This window comes from Astatotilapia calliptera, chromosome 7, assembly GCF_964374335.1.
Source record: "Astatotilapia calliptera chromosome 7, fAstCal68.1, whole genome shotgun sequence".
Classification (NCBI taxonomy): domain Eukaryota; kingdom Metazoa; phylum Chordata; class Actinopteri; order Cichliformes; family Cichlidae; genus Astatotilapia; species Astatotilapia calliptera.
In genome coordinates, this window is record NC_137428.1 from 62,098,901 (window position 1) to 62,118,540 (window position 19,640).

At 38.8% G+C, this 19,640-nt stretch overlaps 1 protein-coding gene across 2 annotated transcripts; it reads right to left on the minus strand.

Annotated features, from left to right (window-relative positions):
* Positions 1 to 340: 340 nt before the first annotated feature.
* Positions 341 to 18,335, minus strand: bmal2 (basic helix-loop-helix ARNT like 2). 2 transcript variants are annotated; one of them, XM_026176302.2, is made up of 17 exons: positions 18,030 to 18,335; positions 9,551 to 9,680; positions 9,403 to 9,456; positions 8,553 to 8,594; positions 8,233 to 8,390; positions 7,836 to 7,915; positions 7,326 to 7,418; positions 5,961 to 6,078; positions 5,740 to 5,889; positions 5,388 to 5,631; positions 4,864 to 4,970; positions 3,672 to 3,822; positions 3,494 to 3,564; positions 3,269 to 3,380; positions 3,050 to 3,140; positions 2,457 to 2,556; positions 341 to 2,334 (listed from the first exon to the last, which is right to left on the minus strand). In XM_026176302.2, the coding sequence occupies exons 1-17, from the start codon at positions 18,085 to 18,087 to the stop codon at positions 2,177 to 2,179; spliced, it is 1,917 nt and encodes a 638-aa protein (XP_026032087.1). In that variant the 5' UTR covers positions 18,088 to 18,335; the 3' UTR covers positions 341 to 2,176. The 2 variants fall into 2 exon arrangements, with proteins under 2 accessions (XP_026032087.1, XP_026032088.1); XM_026176303.2 differs by lacking the exon at positions 7,326 to 7,418 and having other exon boundaries at positions 18,030 to 18,326.
* Positions 18,336 to 19,640: the final 1,305 nt, after the last annotated feature.

Here is a 19,640-nt window from a genome sequence, read left to right on the forward strand (position 1 = left end):
AGGGGGAAAAAAGTATTCCCAAGAAGCAAACAGGAACTTTTTTTTTTTTAAGACTGCACCGTTTCATTATAACGATTATGTGAAGATAACACATAGACGTGCAGCCTTTTTGACCCCGAAAGCTCAGTGGACAACACTGGTATATGTGGACAACTGGTATATCTCACACGCACGCACGCACGCACGCACGCACGCACGCACACACACACACGCACGGTATAAAAATCCATGTGCCACAAACCAAATGATTTTGCTGGATTTCAGTAGTTCATGTTTTAATTTTAAAAAAATCTCCTTAAAGTTAAAGATTTCAGTTAAAAGAATGTGTAATCACTAAACGTTTAGACATAGAGGATTTATTTTTAAGTAACTTATAACAGGGGATGTATATACTCAAGTTGTTAAATTTCTTATAAAAACAAAGAACAAAAAAAACAAAAACAAAAAAACAGCCAAATGCAATAACTTTACTTTAATGGACCTATAAAGTAAATTTCTACATTATCTGGTCTCACCAGGATCTCAAGCCGACACCCTTTAATTTAGCATACGACAACACTTTGGTAACTCCATAACTAAGAGCCACTCATGGCCACGCTCAGCAGTGGATCACTAACAAATAGATCATCAAATCATGGCTATCAGAGGTTTCATTACTTTAGTAAAAAGCTAGAATGTGCAACTGAAAGCATGGCCAATCCTAAACTCTACATGAGGTAAATGGCAATGGGATCCATACTGCTCCGTGGACCATTCAAGTTCTCACAAATGTCACACCACAGCTCTGCAAATGTTCTACACTCAGGAGTCATGCACGTGGCTATTACACAAGAGGAAATAAAGGGGAGGGGGGAAAAAGTTTGGAATGACACTTCTGCATAGCACAATCCCTTAACAAACATATCCATTTCAACCCTGTGTGCCACATAACAAGCACATAAACATGTTCTCAGACTGTCAGTGCATAAAAAGAAGAAACGATAGAAGGTATGGCTTACCTGCACGACTATAGAGACAACAATAAGAACAAAGATTCAGAGGTGAACAAGTACTGATACTACTTGTACAGTATGCAGGGAAGTGTGTAAAATCTTAAAAGTTGATAACTCCCTGACTCGCATCAGTCTCAAACACGTACTGAGAAGATGTGAAATGGGTTCGCTCTTCAGCCATCACTACCAACCCTTAATATCAGCACTTCTAAAGTGCCCTTCTGATTTGCATGAAGTTGTACTGTAGTGCTCATAAATGACCAGCCATCAAAACTGGCAGCTCATCAACTAAAATTTTTTGAAGGTGGAACTAGTAAATTCTGAGGCTTTTTATGCAACCTATCCCTTTAAGACACATGTGGCCTGAAGACATGGTGTTTGATATCATATCGACCCCACATATAAACAGCGACATATGTTAGCATACAAGAGAAGAGGTTACTACACCGTTTGTGAGAAAAATGTTCAGATACTGACAAGAGAAAATCTCAGAGCGCCACGTCTTTAGGTGACTCTCAAAGAGAGTAGAGGTTATGGAAGTGTGGTCTGCCGCGGTAAGCTTTAAACCCACGGTTTTGGATCCTGAGGGAAGGGTTGCAAAGCTTGGCCAGTTTTTTAGGGTGTCCTCTTGCATTTTAGTCAAGCATACAGTACCTAATGAAATTACAACTTTAAAAACAAAAGAAAAAAGAAATCAATTCAGTGCAATTGTTTTTTGCGTCACCACTCCCAACCTTTGTTTAAATGTAGGTGGAGAGAAATAGAAGCAAGGATCCAGAGCCATCATGATGTACATCATATCACTCTTCTGTGCGTTCACGGCTTCTTCAACCTTTCTGAGGCTGACGGCAGATTTAAGAAAGCAGGGAGGAGAGGAACAGGGTTTCAAGGTGAGTGGGTGGGCAGCTGCAACGTTTAAGAGGCACATCCTCTTTCTGAAGAGGGAAAGCAGGTGTCCCTTAATGTCGCCGATTCTGCTCCTGTTTGAGCAGCCACCCAAAAACTAGACAGCTTATGTGGAGAAGAGTAACTAATATATTAAATTTTAACAAAACAAAACAAAACAAAACAAAAAACAAAAACAGAATGCTGCTCCTTTGAGTAAGCTTCAAGCAGTTTCTGCCATCATCAAAATGAGGATCCGGGTGTTTTCCAGCGTGCCGTTTCACACTGTAATGCAGATTCTATAAGGACCAGTGCATCTCTTCAAAGTCCACAGCTTCTCCCAAGTTTGTGTCCGTCTCCAAAAGGCTCCAGATCACTGCCATAGCTGCTTCATCACTGCTGAGGCTATTCAGGCCTGGTCCAACCACGCTCTCCAAATCCAACTGGGAATTTTCTCCTGGGGTAAGGTGGAGTGAAAACAAAAAGGAAAAGTTACCAGGTTGCAATAGGGAAGAAATAAATACAGCAAGTGACTCAGTTTATTATAACAAAGTTTATAGACACGATGAGTGGAAGTACCCATAAGAGTCTCTCCTCCTGAGAATGCAGCACCTTGAGGCTCACTCTCCGAGCTGGACTTTCCTGGTATTTCCATGTCTGATGTTTCTCCATTTGGGACCTGAAGACCAAAAGGGAGCACACTATAACCCTCACATCACATCTTAGACATAGTTCAGCTTCTAAAAATGTTTTATGTGAGCCAGAATAGAATAGAATAATCCTTTAATTGTCCCACAAGGGGAAATCTGGGTGTAACGGCAGCAAGAAAGACACATATACAAACAAACAGTACACAAGACACAGAACTGAAACATACACAGTTTTTACATATTTACATCAAGGACAATGGTTACCAAAAACAGAGTACTGTACCGTTATTAAATTAAATAAAATTAAATACAGATAAGAGGCAAACCCTGGTTATAGTGTGAATCGGTTGATAAAATAGTGCAAGTTACAGCGCTGATGTAAACCTCTATGTTTGTTGGGAGCAGTTTTGATTGTACAGTCTGACAGCTGCAGGGAAGAAGGACCTGTGGAAATGCTCCTTCATGCATTAAGGATGCATGAAGTTGATTGGATTGATTGGATAAACAGCCGGCATGACTCACGCTGTTGCTGATTTGATTGTGAATTTGTGGGGACTTGTCCTGTGGCAGACTGAAGGGACTGACGTTACCACTGGAAGGTGATGAGTTCGTCCTAAAGGAAACCCACACAGAACAACTTAAAACAGCAGTATCCTTCATCTACAACAACACCAAGTAACCAGAGCATAGATGCCGATGCTGGACTTGTGTGTTTTTAAAGTAATTATATCCAGTACATACCTGTTGAAATCCAGCAGCTCATTGGCAATCTGGGTTCCTATGCTTCCGGCATATATCATAGTCCCAGGTGTGCTGGAAATGCCCGGTATAATAGGAGGGGACTTTTTACAGTCTGACAGGGAAAAAATAAGACAGAGCAGAAGAGTTAAATAAGTGAAGGGGGGGGGGGGGGGGGGAGGCCCCCTACAACCAAATAATGTGTTGATAGAATAATTTTATAAAGACCTTCAGAAGCCTTGGGATTGCTCGACTGTTCAGATTTATTTCCTGACCGACCTGCTCGACTGGGATCATATCTGGTCATAGGATGAGCAAAGAGAAAAATTCAAACTAACACACATATATACAGACGCTCTCACAGATACATAAGCAAATGTACAAATCCACTGAACCATATACTCACGAGATGACTGTGTTAGTTGACACAATATATTCTAGTTCTTTGGTCCACGGATTTACAAAACTAAACCACTGACTTTGCAGAGTGACAAAAGAGCCGTATTTTGTTTTGAATTTGTAGCAGTTTGTCTCTATTTTTTCTTTACTCCGCAGCACTGTGGAAGAAAAACAGCAAGAGGACAAGTCAGAGAAACACTAGAAAACAGAATCTTTAGATAACGCTGTAACCTAAAAGTACATCAGTGATCACAAATTACAGACATTTAACACTAGAACCGCCAACAGGGACATATTGATCCCCTTGCTTTTAAAATCAGATAACTTAAACCAGTGGTGTCCAAAATCAGGCCTCAAGGGCCAGTGTCCTGCAGGTTTTAGATGTGTCCTTGATCCATCACAGCTCATTTAAAATGGCTAAATTACCTCTTCAACATGTCTTGAACTTCTCCAGAGGCCTGGTAAGGAACAAATCATCTGATTCAGGTGTGTAGACCCAGGGTGAGATCTAGAACCTGCAGGGCACCGGCCCTCGAGGCCTAAAGTTGGTCAAGCCTGACTTATACTAAAACCATCAGCTAATTTCATGGCATTTTGTAAAATGGATTTATATATAGTTGCATAAAGGATTGACGCGTTCTGCATCAATGGAATGTAATACTGGGGTACAACAGGTCGGAGTGAACACATGGACAACAGAGTAAAAACTAGAGTAGAAATTCAGAGCAGAGCTGCCATGTCAAATGGGTTTCATGCTTGAGGAGATGAAGCACTGCAGCCTGAGGTGGAGCAGTGTGGATGGTGTGCTAAACTGTCAGTTTTACTTTTACAGTAATTAATTTAATATAATGTGTTTGACCCCCCACCCCTCCCCCCATAACCATGAATTGGATAAGTGGAAGAGAATGGATGAATGGAGATATACTACTTAGTATTTGTTTGTTAATTAATTGTAATAATTTTGATTTAAAATCATTTGTAAATTTAAAAAACTTAAAATTTTACTGCAGTTTCTGCAGGATGGAGTTAAAAATAAAACAAACAAACAAACACCCACATTCCTGGCAGTTCTGTGTTAATTAGGTATCTATCTGACCTATATTAAACCTAAGAATGAAGCCATTTGTTAAACATGGAAATGGCTTTAAACATATCCAAAATAGAGGAAAAAAAACCCCATACATAAATAAAAACTGCACCTTTTCGATGTCTGTCTGCTAAATGGGGTAAGTCATCTTGATGGAAGTATTCGTAGCACGATGTCCCGAGCAATTCTTGGGGAAGATAACCTAGAATGGTCGTCGCTCTGTCAAAGAAAATTGAAATATAATTAAGAGAGATCCAAATATCCTATTACATCAACTAAGATTTCCTTTAAAATGGAAAAATTCATACAACATAAACATTTCAGACAGAGCAAGAACAGAAACATTTTTAATCTGTTAACTGAATGTTTTACCTACCACTTTTCTTATGTTGCTATAGATACACAAGCTAGTTGTTGATGAACACTATTATTTATGACATGAACTACAAATGAGGAAAGAAAAAACCAATAAGCTAACCAATTAGCTTTATAACAAATGCTAACCAGTTGTACATTAATAATGTGCGCTGGACTCTCTGGGACTTTTAAACATTAGGTCAGATTGAAAATCAATAGTTATTTTAAAAGTAAAAATCACCACAACTGCCACACTTTGACAATAAACCCCAGTTTTACCTTTGATCAACAAAGGTGAACTTGCCATCCATGGCATAGCGCGTGATGAACTCTGTGGGTTTAACTCGGACTTCTCCATTAACCTGGGGAGATGAGTGGTTGTGGACGCGTCCCACCGCCACTAGACAGCTGAAGTGGGAGCTTTCCTGCTTGTCCACTTCACCCTCCCCTTCTGCTCCCAGCTGACTGGTCGGCCAGCTGCGCATGTAGCCTGTACAGTGGACTGTGCAGTACTTCTGCGACTCTAAAAGCAGATGCAGATACAAATCAAAAGCAGAACACAATTAACATACTCATTAAAAAGCTTTTTTTGAATTTAGACCTAATAAAACCTGCTGTGTAACATCTCCACCTTTCTTTTTGGAGACATTTCCCTGGGATTCCTTCTCTTCCACTTTGATAGAAATTTTGTTATACTTCATGCGACAGAAGAATGAACGACGAGCACCCGAACACAACCGTGCTGCACCGATTGGAAGGTCAGCCTGAACCTGCAGACCGGCTAAAGACACGAGAGAAACGTTAACCGTAATCTCTTACACACAAAAACAGAGACAAGAATATTTGCTTTACTTTTAGCATCTATTAGCCGTTCACGAGGATATAATTCAGAAGCGGACAGCTGCTCCTTCACTTTTCCCATGTCCTTTGGGTGTATGTAATCAAACAGGCTCTGCCCAATCAGCTCCGCCTAGAGGAAAACAAACAGCTCATCAAACTGACCTAAGCAAGGCTCCTATGGCGTATATAAAAAAAAAGACCTAAGGCAATTACTCCTTATGATGAAAACCCCCCCCCAAAAAAACCCAAAACACTGATGGTTAACTGTGACCCTTGGAGCACACCAGACACTGTGTGGAGCACAGATGGCTTAAATGACAGCTTAGGACTATAGTGTTATTTTGATCATTATTTTATAGTCTATCAACAAGCACACGAATACACTCAAAAGCCACTTTGTTAAGTACAGCTGTTCAATTGGTCATTAAAAACTCATCAGCTAATCAATCAGCAGCAACTTGATGCATTTAGGTGGTCAAGAAAGCATGCTGAAGTTCAAACTGAGCATCACAATGGAAGAAAGGGTGATTTAAGAAACTGAATGTTGGAAGGTTGTTGGTGCCAGATGGGCTCACCAGAAACTGCCATTTCTATGGTTTACAAAGCTATGGTCCGAAAGAGAGAAAATATCCAGTGCCCTGAGGAGTCTATTTCTCCTGCAACATTTGGATGGTAGGATTAGAAACTGGCATAAACAACGTGAAAACATGGATCCATCCTGCCTTGTGTCAACAGCTGAGGCTGCAACTGGTGCTGTAATGGTGTGAGGGACATTTTCTTGGATACATGAGAACACTGTGTCACAAATCTCAAATCATGACAATAATTTCACTCAGTGGCCTCAACAATCACCAGATCTCAATCCAATAAGAGCACCACTGGGATGTGGTCCAACAGGGGATTGGCATCATGGATATGCAGCCAGTAAAGCTGCAAAAACTGTGTGATTATGTTGTATCAATATGGATCAAAACCTCTGAGGAATGTTTCCAGCACCTTGTTGAATCAGTGCCATATAGAATTAAGTCAGTTGTAAATGCACAAAGAGATCCATCTGAGGTACTAGCATGGTGTACCCAATGAAGTGGCTGGTGAGTGTATGGCATCTTTCCAGTAATCACTTGTCCTGCAACAGACTATTGTGCACTAACTATTAGGACCAACATAACGATAGATTTAGATGACATTTCCATTTCTATTGAGTACTACAATACATAACAAATGCTGTGCACTCAAACATCTCACTACAGAGTCACCTGATGGTTGTGGATTCAAATCTATTTACATTAGTTACAAGATAACAAAAGCCATCTGGTGTGTCCCAGGTTTTCATAACAAAAGACACTGCAGAAACAGTAACAAATGTAAAAGTTTTACCCGGCTATAATTTAATATCTTCGTGACAGACTCTGAGACAAAAACTATTTTCCCACGATCACAGCCCACTACAAACAGGAACCCATCTGCAGCCTGCACGATAAGGAAACAAAGGGGAGAAAAGGGGAGCCAAAGTGATGAAATGTTCTAGAAAAAAATAGCAAGAGTTTGTTATTTTAAAAAAATATTTTTTTTTACAGTAGTAATGTAGTTTATTGGCAACATTTTAACTACTTTGTTACACTGTTGTGTGTCTGCAAAGACAGAAACTTTGAGCCATGTTCAGACTTTTCTTTATAATAAAATTACATGAATAAAAAAAAAAAAAAAAAAAAGATGAGAAGCTTGGCATTGTTATTTGAAAAAATAACAAAATAATAATCTGCAGCATATGTGGACTCTACAGAGTGTTGTTCTGCTTTTTAAGGAAAGGTTAAAACATCTCCAAAGGGACTTGCAGGTTACACTTCATACCAGAGAAACCGTTAGATTTGTCACTTCTGCATTTACCTTGAGAACAAGGTGTTTGAGCTCCTCATCAGGAAGGAATGACGGTTTATAGTTGGCTTCAGAAAAAGAACTTGCTGAACCTGAAAATATACAGATATTACACAAAGTTACACAAATAAAAAATAATGATAATTAAAAAGAATACCGACGACTGCCAGTTCTGCTCAGCTTCCTAGTCGATGCACCTATGGTATGAATTTGAAAATCCTTGACAACATCCTTCTTCAGTTATTGTGTTGACAATCCCCCATCAGCCTTTCACAGCTCAGGGATATAAGTAACACTCCAGCACAATGCCAATAATCTAAATAACTGGCAGTTACCACCAGTAACAACAGAGTCAGAGTAGATTAATTGAACAAATTAAAAAAAAACAAAAAAAACATTGAGTTGGTACCTTTGAGAGACTTGAGGTGCTGTACTGCCATTCGAAGCACAGTGAGTTTGTCCAGCTTACGAGACATGGGGTTACAGGTGGGGATCATGGCTGAGAGCTTGTCAATCAGATTGTTCATTTTGTCCCGTCTCCTCTTCTCAATTTGGCTATGTGGCTCCCTGCAGACACATGAATTCAGAAATAATGCCACAAAAATAGAAACAACTTTTCTGCTTTGCCTTTACAGACTTGCAGTATATTGCAAAACTTGCTGGCCTTTTAAGATTCCCATGATCTTGTAACATTTCTGGTAAAGTTTTATCAGTTAAGTCATACTCTACCTGAAGCATTTAACTTTGACATGTTGGTCCTCTCCATCTGACCTGCAAGTAAAACAAATCTGAAATGGTTTAATGCTGATTAAAAGCATACAAAAAAGGTATAAAGAGGTGTTAGCACCTGAAGAAAATCCTTTAGGACTTCAGAAAATTTCTTCTCAACAAATTCCATGAAAAGCAATACACCAGCAAGTAACATACTAAGGCCTCAGTTACACAGGCTTAGAAACCAGCCAGTGACCCCCAGGCAACCTCTGATCACTAGCAGATTGCTGCAGAGTATTTCCTAACCAGGTGGCGAGTGGCTGCTTGAGTCTGTTGGTCAGTGAAGAGTGAAAACAGTCAACTGCAAATGCTCACTACCCAACCACCCATCTGTACTGAAACTTTGAAGGCAAACTATCTCCATTTCCAGTTTGGATTTTCACACTTTCAGTACCGTATTGAGTAATGAGTAGTCAGCAAGTGTTTGCAGACAAGTCAGCGTCTTCCATGCAAAGTCCTGGTGACTGCAGCAATTTGCAAGCGATCAAAGCAATCACAAGGAGGTCCTTGGTACAGAATGGTATACCTCTTTGAGACCAATTTCTTCTAGCGACAGCCAACCACTTGCCATCCAGCTGGGGAATACATACTTTTCCCAAAGCGACCTGTGGTTACCAGAGGTCACTGACCAGGGCTCATCAACACAATTTCATAGCGACTGCCAACAAATGCTCACAACTAGTTGGGGAATGCTAATTTTCTAGGCTTGAAACTGAGGTTTAAATACTACCATCTCTAAAAAGTAGGTCTAAAGCTTCATGTAGCATTCCTCTGCATCACATTGTGTCATTTATCAGTTAAACTGTACCTGTTTTGGTCATCTTCCATATCTACATCAGGGACTGAAACACATTTTGAATCCCTAGAAAGAAAAACAGCGGTGCCTGTATTAACAACAAATATTAGTGTGGGTCTTAAGATTTAGATTTTCCTGAAGCAAGCAGTCCCATACGTACTGGTTGTCCACGCTGCCCTTGCGCTTTCGGGTTAACTCCACGCTCAGGGACATACCAGCAGCTGAGGGTGGGGTCATCAGGCTGGGCAGAGACACAGAAGTACTTTGTTCTTCCTCAACCAGCACATCATCTGAAATGCAACAGAAGTGTACCTGGTCATAAAACATGAGGAATTGATATAATTTTCCAATACAATATAAGAGACCATGCACTACTGCAACAGATTGCTCCACCTGTTTATGCTGAGCTAATATATAATAAAGATGCCAAATATATGCATATGCAATGGCGCTGGCACGGCTGGCAGCCTTAACTCAATTTCCCTCGGGATGAATAAAGTATGATCAATCAATCAATACTACCTTCTGGCTTTAAAAACAATTTTAAATACTTGATACAGAAGTTACACATACAGATACATTGTGTGATTTAATAGGGACGTAATAACTGGTTCTCAAACTGTCAGGTAGGCCCAGTGCTATGGAAGTGGGTTAGTGGACAACCAGGGGCAAAATATAAAGGCAGTTTAAAAGAATGTGTGAATGAATGATACATTACTATTGAATACAATGCAAATAACAATTCTATGTCATGTCGTAACTGAAGGATGCACTTAGCCAGGTGCCCCCACAACAATGGACAACACCACAGAAAAAGGGTTGTTCAAGTGTAGCTGCTCTAACTTGACTTGTGGTAATCTTTGTTATCTCGAACATAAGAAGTTGCATTTTTATTTGAGAGGATTTATTTTTAGAGCCACTTTTATTAAGCCAAAAGCTCGTGTTTTAGACTATGCAAAACACTCAATTGCAGCCATTTTCCCTGCTACTGATGGCTTTAAATGATGCCAGTAAAAGCAGATATTCAAAAAAAAAAAAAAGAGCCAGACCCACCCACCTGCTGTTCAAAAGTTACATTTACAAGAGGCAGAGAATCAGCAGAAGGTTGTCTTTAAAGTAGAATAATGGAGCTAAAAAAACTAGCTTCAGGTGGTCACTGCATCAAATGTCTGAGAATAATTTTGAACTGTGAATCATGCAAAGCTATTCTAGTGAAGTGCAGGAATACAAATACGGAGCTGGAAATTAACACAAGCACCTTGAACATTAGCCCAAAATAACAAAAATGAAGCTTTTAAAAAAAAAAAAAAAAAAAGCCTCACAGTTTTCATATTACTGGATCCTATTGGTAAGGTCATCTCCCTAAAGGTGAAGTGGGTTTCCAATAATATTTGCCGGTGAACCTTCAGATGTTAATGAATCCAGCTCATTATGTTCCTACAGCTCAAAGACTTGGCCATTAACCAGCCTTCAGAGAGAAAACAGCATGCTGTTAATGCCTGATCATAGCTCCCACAGGGATGTATTTGAACTGAGGCCAACGTGTGCTAACAGAGACTTATAATGCACAAACTGCTTTAGTAGAGCTGTTCAGACACCACTAACTAATAGCTCTACATCTCTACACTGTATAATCTATTGTGGTATAACATGAGCTGCCATGACTGATGTACACATGGCCTCCGAGGCACTCAAGTTTGTACGCGTGTGAGAAATTGATACAATGGCAAGAAATAGCCAAAATGTGGCTGATATCCATGGCACCTAGTTTTAACAGTTTCACACTGTCTGTGACCCAAAGAGTTGTTAACAGATTGACTGAAGCTTAACTTTTAATCCCGCTCTCCTCATCAGATTCTGTTGGATTACAGAGAAGGCGAGTACTTGAATGGACATCAGGCCATACAAGCATCCCCCTGTCAACTCCCACAATCCCTCTCTTAAGGTCACGTGCCCATTAATTTGCTCATTCACTCAACACCTGAATGAGCATCTGCTGCACCCAACTCACCCTACACCCTGTGCTCACACAATGGCAACAACATGAGAAATGACTTGTTTCTCATTAACTTTAAGTTATACTTTCAACAATGTTGCAACAGCTGCCACTGAACATTAAATGGTGAGTGTTTTCATTTATAGAACAACAACAAAAACAGAGAAATGGGAACAGATGTGCAAGAGTGGAACATAAAGGCAAACAGTCTGATCAAAATAGGTCATAGGATACTCTGTTCCACCCTGCTCACACATACACCCCGGGTCTGCCCAGTAAGTTTGCATTCTTCAGTCATTACCAGCTCAATAGCTTAAATGATAAGGCCCAACTTCTGGTCAAACATTTATAAGGCACGCAGTTAACTGCATGATGACTGTGCAAAGGAAAGCATAGATATACATGTTCCATAGAGAAGAAACTTATAAAACAATAAGGTGATATTTATTTCAATATAGGATTATTGGATTTTGCTTTATTTGCCCAGCAGATAAAGTTTAGTTAGTAAACTGTGGCATTTTGAGCTACTCCCAATAACAGCACAGAAACTGTGAATCATACCCGAGTAACAACTTGAGATGTGTCCCTGTTTGTATCATTTTTACAGACTAGAGATGGCACGATACCACTTTTTTATGTCCGATACCGATATCATAAATTTGGATATCTGCCGATACCGATATGAATCCGATATAGTGTGTTTGTTAAACAGTAAAACTGTTTTTTTAATATCTTGCTGCATTTTGTATAAGTTCATACTCAAGTTAAAAAACCAAAAAAAAACCCCCACTGAAGCTATTCTGTTATACCTGTATGTAAAAAATACACTGCACCCAAAATATTTCATAGTTCAGCAATACTGATCAATCTAATAAACTTAAACCTACTCAAGCCTTCCCATTCTGGTATTTTAAAGAGTACTTAGAAATATTAAGCAACCCAACTAATAGGGTTGCAAACTCCCAGCAAAAAAACAATAGGGAAGCACCCCCCACCTCATGATGCTTAATCGACGTAATCAACTTTAATTTGATGCAGTGTGAAAAAAAAAAATGCACAGAAATAAATTATTTTTCAAGAATAATTAAATAGATTCAACATCTTTTTTCAACAGAATTGCAGACTGCACAGATGGTACCTTCCCAAAGGAAAAAGTAGTATAGCTCTAGAAAGTAATATTAAATAAATTCTAACAACAGCTTATCAAGCTTAAATGTGCTGCTGTTGTTCAGCCGCTGGTTTCCTCTTTCTGGTGCAAAGTGGGCCAAAAACAAAGAAGAGAGACAGACTCGCGACAGAAAAGCCGATCAGCTGATCACTGATCAGTTTCACGATTGAAGTAGCAACAGGAGAGAGAAGAGGCAGTCACTCCATATATCGGTTGTTAAGCTTAACGCTGGAAGGCTTTACAAACATTCAGAGATGAACTTACACTCTTGATTTACTTCTCTCTGGGATCACTTCCTCGGAGATGAAATGCTGGTTTGGTAGCGAGGCTACAAATACACACAGCCGCTCTATCACGTGAGCACACTGCTCCGAGGTGCTACGGTTATGAGCCGAGTTACAGCATGTTGCAAGTTTTGTGAGGTGCTTTTTTGATATTTAATGGATCGGATTACATTTTTTATTTCTATCCGATATCTGATCCAGTAATTTACGTCAGTATCGGACAGATACCGATACGTAATATCGGATCGGTCCATCTCTAATACAGACCCTGGCGACCTTATAGGATTAAATAAAAGCACCAGTCAAACAGACCTAGAGAGTGGTTGTCAGAAGCCTCCAGGGACCACTGTCAACTAGTCGGTGAATACACACTTCCCTACCAACCACTAACTCGATCACATCCAACATGGTGGACAATTCTTGATGCAGAAGATGATCTCCAATATTTGATTATTTTTAATATAAAATATTGTATGGAATTTAACATTTTCTTTTACATGTTGGTTTGATGGGTTGTCCCAAAAGACAGGAGCAGACGTAATGGCATTGTTAAAAGCTTCACCAAGATTGATGAGTCCAGACCTGATTTTAATTCTGAAGAAACACATGGTTAAGAAAGTAAATGGTATGAGCATGTTTTCTTCAGCCAATTTATTTTACTGTTCTCAGGTCAGCGCTATATTGCACTTAATAAAAAATAAATTGCTACTCATATTCCTTCATGCCTTCTTTTATTAAGATGCTAAATGTAGACTAGTAAACGTTCTTATTTACACTTGCTTATATGCAATGCTGTGATAAAAGTATTTTCCCTATTCTTAATTTTTGTTTTTGCATATATGCCACAAACTAATTTAATGCTACATAAAAATACCCAGAGTCAAAATGCAGTTTTTAAATGATGATTTTACTTATTAAAATGGAAAAAGAGTTATCCAAACTTACCTCGCCCTGTGTAAATTGCTCCCTAAACCAAAAAACTGGTTGTGCCACCTTTGGCAGCAATAACTGCATTCAAACGACTGTGATGACTGACAATGAGACATTTGACAATCAGGAATTTTGGGCCATTCTTTCTTGCAGAACCGTTTTAATTCAGCCAGATTGTTCATGCTAGGAAAATCCTCCACACTGTTTAAAGACATGCCAAAGCATGACACGACTACTCCAAAACCTTCACTTTGCTTGTTTGAGCGATTAAGAGGCGGACTGGCAGGTTTGTTTCTGTTCACAGTCTCGCCCAGCCCCTTTTTTATTGTTGAATTGTGAACGCTGACCTTAACTGAGATGAGTGAGTTATGCAGTTCTTTAGGTGCTACTCTGGATGAGTTGTCGATTTGCTCTTGGGAGTAATTTTCGTAGGCCAGCCACTTCTGGAACGGTTCACCAATGTTCCAAATTACAAAATGAATAAACTGTTGTTGGACTCCCAAAGTCTTGCAAAACTGCTTGATGTCAGTAACTTTGCATCTCAGACATTTCTTTAGATTCCGGCATGATTTGTTGCTTTTGAGATCTTTTAGCCTACTTCACTTTGTTAGACAGGTTCTGTTCAAGGTTCTGTTCTGTTTTTTGACTTTTCTACTATGTTGAATATTAAAAATGCAATCAGCCTAAGAAATCAGGAAGTAGGCACACACTTTTTCACAGCACTTTATAAGTCCTAATGTTTCATGTTGAATGTTAGACTGGCTATAGTTGAGGCGGTAGACCAGGTCTACTAATTGGAAGGCTAGTAGCTAGATCCCTGCATAACAAAGTATCCTTGGGCAAGATACTGAACTGCAAGTGGCTCTCCAGTGCATTCACCAGAGTGTGTAGAAATGTTTCACTTATAAAGAAAAACCATAGAAATAAAGTGCTTGTATGAAAGATTGTGAATTGGTGAATGAGTCCTGTTGTGTAAAGTGCTTTGAGTGCTCAAGCTGAGTAAAAAGTGCTATATAAGAACTAGTCCATTTACATTTATAAGATTACTTTGAAGGTGTTCTTCTAATTAGACTGCCAAACAGAATTACAATTGCATGGCAGGATACTGTAAACGGACAAAGCTTCAGTCAGGAGAACAACTGAGATAACACAAGTCTGCAACCAAAAAACTGCATACGATTTTTTTTGATTGTGTCTTATAGATTTTTACTCACTGAAACCAAGAAAAATATTTTAAAAACTGCATCTTGTCAGGTTTTCTTGCAAAACTCACATTTTTAGTTGAATTAAGCATACAATTTCCCTTTTTAAACTGAAAAAAAAGAAAAAAAAAACAACACGTTTTCAAACCCCCCCCCCCAAACAAACAAAAAACTGTACATGATGGGGGGAAATGGAGATCATTTTTGCAGACCTGTGTAATCCATCCACAATACAAGGTTAGTCATTAATATACTGCTGCATGGTCTGGGCAGTAGTTACATCGTAAGGTTTTAAAAACTGAGCTTTAAAACGTGCTTATAGTGGCAATAAAAACCAAGAGAGGTCGGCAATGATCACTGACTTTTTTTTTTCTGGGGGGGGGACGACACACACCTTGTTCAGATTAAATATAGCAAGGTACAAAGCATTAAATCATGTTTAAAACACAACAGCCTTAATAAATGCAGATTATTAAGGTTCTATGACATCCCATTCCATTCAGTGCTCAACTGAACTGTTAAATGTAAAAATATATACAATTGTGGGATTTGTATACGCACTATAGATTATGGCACTCACAGTGACCTAGGCAATGTTGATATAAAGCTTTATCAACATTGGTCCACTTGTCCAGAAGAAGATGATAGGTAACATACACACACACACACACACACACACACACACACACACACACACACACACACACACACACACACACACACACACAAGCTACAATCATTATAGTATGATAATGAGTGTCAAATATTTGCAAAAGGCACATGTAAATAAATGTAACTGCTGCGTTTCAGGCCACCTTTTGCAAAGTATTTACAGTAAAAAAACAAAAACAAAAAACACATTGGCTCAATATTATTTTGTATATGTATTACTACAAAATAATATTGGTTATGGGCGACCGTGGCGACCGGAAGGTTGCCGGTTCGATCCCTGGGCTCTCTGTCCTGGTCGTTGTGTCCTTGGGCAAGACACTTTACCCTACTTGCCTACTGGTGTTGGCCAGAGGGGCCGATGGCGCGATATGGCAGCCTCGCTTCTGTCAGTCTGACCCAGGGCAGCTGTGGCTACAACTGTAGCTTGCCTCCACCAGTGTATGAATGTGAGAGTGAATGAATAGTGGTATTGTAAAGCGCTTTGGGTGCCTTGAAAAGCGCTATATAAATCCAATCCATTATTATTACTACAACCTGAACACCAGTACAGTTTACATCCTAAAAGTTGTCTCAAATTGCAAATTGAGCAGTGTGAACAAAAATTTAACCTAGGCCAGTAGCAACAAGTTCAGTTTGAGCTCACTCACTCTTGCTGGATAAGGGCCCCATGGGCAGTTTTCAATTTGATATTATGCCTTTACTGGACAGTTAACTGTTTATATTGCGCATGTCATGGATTCAAAATGGCAGTAGTTATGTGGCAAGCAGTACTCAGTTACTGGGAGCTTTCAATACAGCAGAGCAGAGGAGGCTATTATCTCTTTTATTACACACACACACTTTCTACCACTATATAATCAATAGCTTTAGTTTCAGAGTATGAATCTTTGAATATGAGACCCTCACTTAATGGAAAATGAATTTGAAAGAGTGTTATTTATAGTAAAAAGGTGTCCAATTCTTAAATCATCTCAAGCACCCTTTTCTTTTATGGTTCCAGCTGCTTTACTAACTACTCATTTCCTATATACTATTCCTTACTTTACCATAACATTAAAGATTGTGTGTTTAAGTGTATTCTTTAATGCAAGATTTTTATCCCAATGAAGCATATTTGAGGGAATATAACAATAAGCAATAGCTGAAGGTGATCATGCTATTTGACCTAGATTACGCTCACATGACATGTTGCACATACATATATACACACATGTATGTATGTACATACATATTTATACACACATGTATGTATGTACATACATATTTATACACACATGCATGTATGTACATACATATATACATACATGTACATACATATATACATACATGTATGTATGTACATACATATGTATACATGTATGTACTTACATACATGTATATACATATATATACACGTATGTATGTATATATATATATATATATATATACACGTATGTATGTATATATATATATATATATATATATATATATATATATATATATATATATATATACACACACACACACACACACACGTATGTACGTACATATATGTACATACATACATGACTTCAGTTCTTATTATCGGAATTTATAAACTACCATTTACGAATGATATTCTTTACAAATGTTGGCTTTGACTCACCAAATTACACTATATACAGTTATGTTTATTTTTATGGGCACTGGTCTTTAGTTTGTACTAAAATCAACTAACTAAAGGGTTCCGAGTATATTTTACACTGTGTAAAGAGACCGCGGAGCATTAAAATGAACTTACAGAAATGTCTGCTTCATCCAAGCTAATGTAAGACAAATGGCCGAGCTGAGTCAACGGATAGAGGCACCGACCTTAGTTGGGCCAAAATAGCAGCAAGCACTGACGCTGATTAAACACCACTTTCATCAGAAAACAGAACATAAGCGTCAGAAATATCGGCAAGAACGATCTGTCCTTGGCTATGACAGCACCTCCTCTAACAGACTCATCTTAGCCGAGTGTGTAGCCCCGGCCTCGCCTCGGTGCCGCTGCTAAGCTAACATTTACGTGGTTTAATCTTTCGAGTTAGCATTAACAGGCATTAAAACACACAATTTACATATAAAAACCCTTATCCTTAACTGATAAACACGCAAGGCGGATATTTAGCGCAATTCGCAGAGTGGTATCGCTTAACAGCGTCGTGTTGTCTTACATAAATGGCATAGCGTTAGAGGGCGAGCTTGGTCTACTGATCTACTGACCTAGTTTTTGGAATAGCGCAAAGTTACAGTCAACGAGCAACAAAAGAACTGCCGGAAAAACATCGCTTCTCTTTTCTATTTCTCCTAAATGTCAGTGCCGCGGAGACATTTGAATTTCACCCCTATTATTCAAAGTGATAATAGCTTTAACATGTTTGAATTACCTGCCGGTTCGCCTACCGCTCTGTCACCGCCGGTAGCCGTTGCATTCCTGGCCGACATGGCTGGAGCCGGAGCCGGTACGCTGGGGCCCGGGACTCCAATGCATGGATGAAGCAGTCGACTCCTACCAGATAGTGTTTGTTAGTGAAGACGCTGCGAGAGGGGGGCACAAAACGAGCAAAAATATTCTAAAACCCGCTTGTTTATCGCTAATGAAGATTTAAAAGCAGAGGGAGGGCATCGAAACGTGCATCGAAACGTGCAATTAGGACATAGTAGGGAAACACGGAAGACAGAGCACAGTCTCCTCCTACCGGTTCACAACCAGAATCACCGCTGTAGCTTCACCGACCTCCCGTCAAAATGGCTGATTGGTTATCCCAATAACCATATAATAATAAAATAATAATAAAAATAATAATTAAAAGCACTTATTTATCCTGACAAATCCTGGGACAGTTAATTAGTTAAAATTCCAAGTTTAAGGGAGGGGGTTCGGAAAAGAAATCTTAATAGAAAATGAGCATAAAGAAAAGCTTATTAATAAAGTGTCTGATAGAGCCTCCAAAAGAGATCAAAAGTCTCAAAGCAGCCGTGCATGCCTGTCAGAGTGACACAGAAAAACAAAAGGAACAAGTTTTTGAGACAATACTCGAGGATCCTAACAATATCAAAATCTCAAACTTTTCTCAAAGTTGGTTTTAAAGTATGTTTAGTTACCTAATTTAATGAGATAATGAGATTTAGCCATTACCCCGATAGTTCCTCTTATTAATAATACTTCATATTTATTATTACAATAATTATTATTATTGCATTCAAAGTGCTTTAAACAACATGCCACATTTACCCATTCACACAAGCACTTTCTTCTATGCTTTAAGTGCTTTCTATCTTTCTATCTAGGCATTCACACTCATATGGGTGCATCAGAGATAAATGTGGGGTTAGTATCTTGCACAAGGATACCTGGCATGCAGACTGGGATAGCCAGGGACCAACCTTCTGATTAGTGAGTGACCTGCTCTACCTCCTGCGCTACATCCACCACATCCTTTCCTTTGTCTTTACATTAGTTCAGAAAACAATTAACAAATAAAATAAAATATAACATACTTGGATCAATTGATCAATACTCTTGTTATTTATTGGACCCATTCTGGCTGTAAACATAGACCTAAGACTTTATTAGCTCTATGTATAATATGTATAATAGAAATGCATATACTATTATATATTGTACATATATTTATTAGTTTTAGATGTAGCCATTCTTGTATTTTGCTTGTTTACATTATTGTATTTGCACAACTCTGTTGCTTGTGAAGCTCGCACACAAGAATTTCACTCACATGTGCTGTACCAATGTACCTGCACATGTGATGTGACAATAAAAGTGATTTGATTTGATTTGATTATTACTCCCACATCAGGGAAATTCACTTGTTACATCAGCACATGGGACAGGAAAAGAAAGTGAATTAGAGATAAACATTGGGAAAAAAGGGGAAAAATAGTGTATAAATCGTCCAAAATACTATACTGTGTACAAATGATTACATAGATTTTTTTTTTTATGTGTCCATAAATTGCAGTGGGAGCGATGATGCATA

Coding starts and splice junctions, on each gene's coding strand:
- bmal2 (XM_026176302.2), bottom strand. CDS start 18,087: ATGTCGGCCAGGAATGCAACGGCTACCGGCGGTGACAGAGCGGTAGGC. Junction 4,971..5,387: donor TTCACCTTTGTTGATCAAAG/GTAAAACTGGGG, acceptor TTTCTTTGACAG/AGCGACGACCATTCTAGGTT. Junction 3,823..4,863: donor AGCAGACAGACATCGAAAAG/GTGCAGTTTTTA, acceptor TTTCTTCCACAG/TGCTGCGGAGTAAAGAAAAA.